The sequence below is a fragment of the Silene latifolia genome, chromosome X, assembly GCF_048544455.1.
Source record: "Silene latifolia isolate original U9 population chromosome X, ASM4854445v1, whole genome shotgun sequence".
NCBI lineage: Eukaryota > Viridiplantae > Streptophyta > Magnoliopsida > Caryophyllales > Caryophyllaceae > Silene > Silene latifolia.
The window spans coordinates 119,167,537-119,171,285 of record NC_133537.1 but is presented as its reverse complement, the minus strand read 5'-3'; the positions used below and the strand labels follow the sequence as shown (position 1 = coordinate 119,171,285).

Here is a 3,749-nt window from a genome sequence, read left to right as displayed (position 1 = left end):
TTGATTAAATTCAACTTTAACATCATCATAAAATCAATTCAACAATGATTCAGAAAGGAATTAAATAACATTGAATGAACATACCTCAATATTGACTGTAGAAAACAATAATTCCAGATGAATGACGAAATCAATTCCGATTTTCCTTACAAAGTTTTGATCTTGAAATAACTGAATAGCTGATGAATGCAAAAGTTTGAACAAATTGATGATGAATAAACGATTTTAGATCACTAAATTTGATATCGAAAGACAAAAATTTACAAATTAAGGAAGGATTAATGATGAAATCGATTGATTTTGTTTCTTGTGGTTTGATTTTGTTACGTAGGCTTGATATTGCTGACATGTACAGTCTTATTTTTTGTTTTCCGTGAAATTCTAAGAGAAGCGCGTCTAATCTCAAATTACCGTCGAGTCTTATTTGATGGACGGTTGAGAGAGCTCACTCTCACTAAGTTCTCACGATAAGGCCCGTTCTCACCGGAACTCTACCCTAATAATAATAATAATAATAATAATAATAATAATAATAATAATAATAATAATAATAATAATAATAATAATAATAATAATAATAATAATAATAATAATAACAATAATAACAATAATAACAATAACAATAATAACAATAACAATAATAACAATAATAATAATAATAATAATAATAATAATAATAATAATAATAATAATAATAATAATAATAATAATAATAATAATAATAATAATAATAATAATAAAGGGTAAATTGATAATTTACACCTATAATAACTCAATTTTTCAAAACTTATACCTAAGCTAACTTTTTTTAAAAACTTATACCTAAAATCCTAAATTTTCTCAAAATTAATACCAAATCTCAAAAAATTATTAAAAAGACTGTTTTACCCTTATTAATTAGTCCACCCACCATTTTCCGACCACCTTGACCCATTAACACCCATATCCACTAGACAACACCACGACACCCTCTTTTTTCCCCACCGGCATCGGTACCAGCCCCCATTGACGGTGCCCCATCACTTCCCTCCTCCGAGCGACCCCTCTAGGTCCACCCACATCCCGTTGAACACCCTACACCCATAAATTAAAACAAAAGAAATGGAGCAAACATATGCTCTTCTGCCAAAATTACCAATTGCACAACTAATTACCAAGACTGAACTTCTCTTCATTTATTGCACAAATCATTACTAGTAACCCATGCGATCATAACACGGGTCCAATTTCGACCGAAGCGGGTGGCATTTGTTCCCACTTCTCTTCTTGTCCTCAATTCTTTTGATTATAATTTGAATTGAACTAGATTTGTGCTTGGTTTCGGGTCGATGGCAGCGGTAATGTGCGTTGTGAGCTGGTGAATGGTGAAGGACGTGGTGGTCTAAGTAAAAACGAGTTTGGTATCTGAACTCGAGCAAACGGACCTGATCATCAGGGAGTTAGAAATGGTGGTTCGCGGACATGAGGGCAGGGATGGCCGATGGGGCTCCGCAGGGCTGGTGCCGGTGCCGAAGGGGAAGAAAGAGGATGTCGTAGTGTTAGCTATGGTGGATGTCGCTGTTTATGGGTGAAGGGTGTGGGAAACTGGTGGGTTGACAAATTAATAAGGGCAAAATAGTCTTTTTAAATATTTTTTTAAAATTTGGTATTAAGTTTAAGAGAAAATAAGATTATAGGTATAAGTTTTTAAAAAAAGTTATCTTAGGTATAAGTTTTAAAAAATTGAGTTATTCTAGGTATAAGTTATCAATTTACCCTAATAATAATAATAATAATAATAATAATAATAATAATAATACTAATAATAATAATAATAATAATAATAATAATAATAATAATAATAATAATAATAATAATAATAATAATAAGTTGGTAAAATGCAACTTATCAATTCTGTTAATTTACTCTCCCATGCTGGGAAAATGCAACTTATCAATTCTGTTTTGTTTGGTTTAGAAAATTTTTGGTGCTCTGCTTTGCTTCTCCCTCAAGTGGTAATTAAGTTGGTTAACAAGTTATGCAAGAACTATTTCCGGGGTACTCCAACAGGGCAGAGAAAGATGACCTTCCAAAGCTGGGGATCTATATGTGCTCCTTGGCAGAAAGGGGGATTTAACATAAAAGAGCTTCTGAGTTGGAACAAAGCCTTAATTAGTAAGTGGTTATGGTTGCTAACACAAGGCAGAGGGGGGATCTGGGTAGCCTGGACAATGTCTTATGTTACTGTAGACTCATCCATATGGACTGTTCAGAGCAAACCTCATTTTGCTGAGAGTTGGCGAGCCATTTTAAAGGTCAGGGACCATCTTCTGGTTATTGCAGGGAATCAACAAGGAGCTCAAGCAGCTCTAAACTCTTGTGTGCTTAAAGGGGAGTTTGTTGTCAGTAAAGCTTATAATCTGTTCAGGAAGAAGCGCATAAAACTGGGATGGACCAAAGCCCTCATATGTTTAGAACTCTTGCCTAAGCATAAAGTGTGTGTTATACAAGCTACACAGCAAGTCTTGTCTACTTTAGATAAGATTAGTGCCCGTGGATACCCTATGGTGAACTGGTGCTGCCTGTGTGAAACAACTTGGGAATCTCATAGGCATCTGTTCTTTAGGTGTTCTTACTCTAAGAACCTCTGCAGACTGATGATGAGTTGGCTAGTTATACCTGGTTGCAGAGTTGATTTTTTCTCTTAAAAATTGGCTGTATTGGATATATGCTAAGGGAGGATTGAGAAGTTGGCAAAAAATTGTGGTTACTTGCTGTATTGCTGGGATGGTTTATTCTATTTGGGAGGAAAGGAATAGGCGCATTTCCAGAGGGCAAGCTCGATCTCCTGACTTGGTTGCCAAGCACTTAAAATGAATTTTGCAAACTCGCTTACTTGTTAGCTCTAATTCTTATATTCAAAATTGGTTAGCTCTTAAGTAGTTCAGTGGGTTTGTTTGGTAGTTCTTGGTGGTGTTTTGCTTTTGTAAGAAACTTTCTCATTTATTTTCCCCTATATGGATGAATATAGAAGAGTATAACTCTTCTTGAAAAAAAAAATAATAAAAAAAATAATAAAAATATGGTAATTACATATTTTTCCTAATTGATTTCCATATAAGCTTAACCTACCTATATAAATAGAAGATAACCTACAACAATAGACTTTATTCTTCATAAGAATCTGAAACTAATTGATTAAAGAGAGAAGGGAGACCTAAAGACGGAAAGAAGGAGGAATTTAGCAAAATCAATTTATCGCCTCAAGGTAATACTTTAAGACCGTCTCATGTATATACTTATCTATGTTATAACTCGTAAACTAGATCACCGTAGGACAAGCCGTGACCATCGTTGTGATTGTGGACCACCAGAGACCTTATTTGACTCTCGTGGACCACCTTAGACCGGCGGGGAAGGGGGTGTTCGAAGGGGTTTTGGTGGGTGGTTATATGGTTGTTGATTTCGCATAAAACACGAGTTAACCCCTTTGCTGTGACTCGAACAGACTCGGGTCTGGGTTGGTGGAACTCGGGGTGATGGGTCATCGGTGCTGGGTAGTTTTCGGTGGTTGTTGCTGGTGTTTTGCGCGGTGGTTGGCCGGAGTTACGAGTTAGGGCAAGGGTGTTGTTTTGCATGCTAAAACCGGTTCTATACTCTTTCCCGTGACTTGTTTGACTCGAACCTGGGTTGGTTGTGTTCGTGAGGGTTAGCCGGTTCTAGTGGTGGCATTAGTCTGGTCTGGGGTGGTGGTTAGCGTGGCAGTTGAC

General features: G+C 36.0%; 1 protein-coding gene across 1 annotated transcript; it reads left to right on the top strand.

Annotated features, from left to right (window-relative positions):
• The first annotated feature begins 1,877 nt into the window (after positions 1 to 1,877).
• LOC141618203 (uncharacterized) lies at positions 1,878 to 2,687 on the top strand. Its single transcript, XM_074435309.1, has one exon. It carries the CDS (start codon positions 1,878 to 1,880, stop codon positions 2,685 to 2,687), a length of 810 nt encoding a protein of 269 aa, XP_074291410.1.
• The last annotated feature ends 1,062 nt before the right edge of the window (positions 2,688 to 3,749 follow it).

Bases quoted from the DNA above. Each gene is read 5' to 3' on its own strand.
- LOC141618203 (XM_074435309.1), top strand. From the start codon at position 1,878: ATGCAACTTATCAATTCTGTTAATTTACTCTCCCATGCTGGGAAAATG.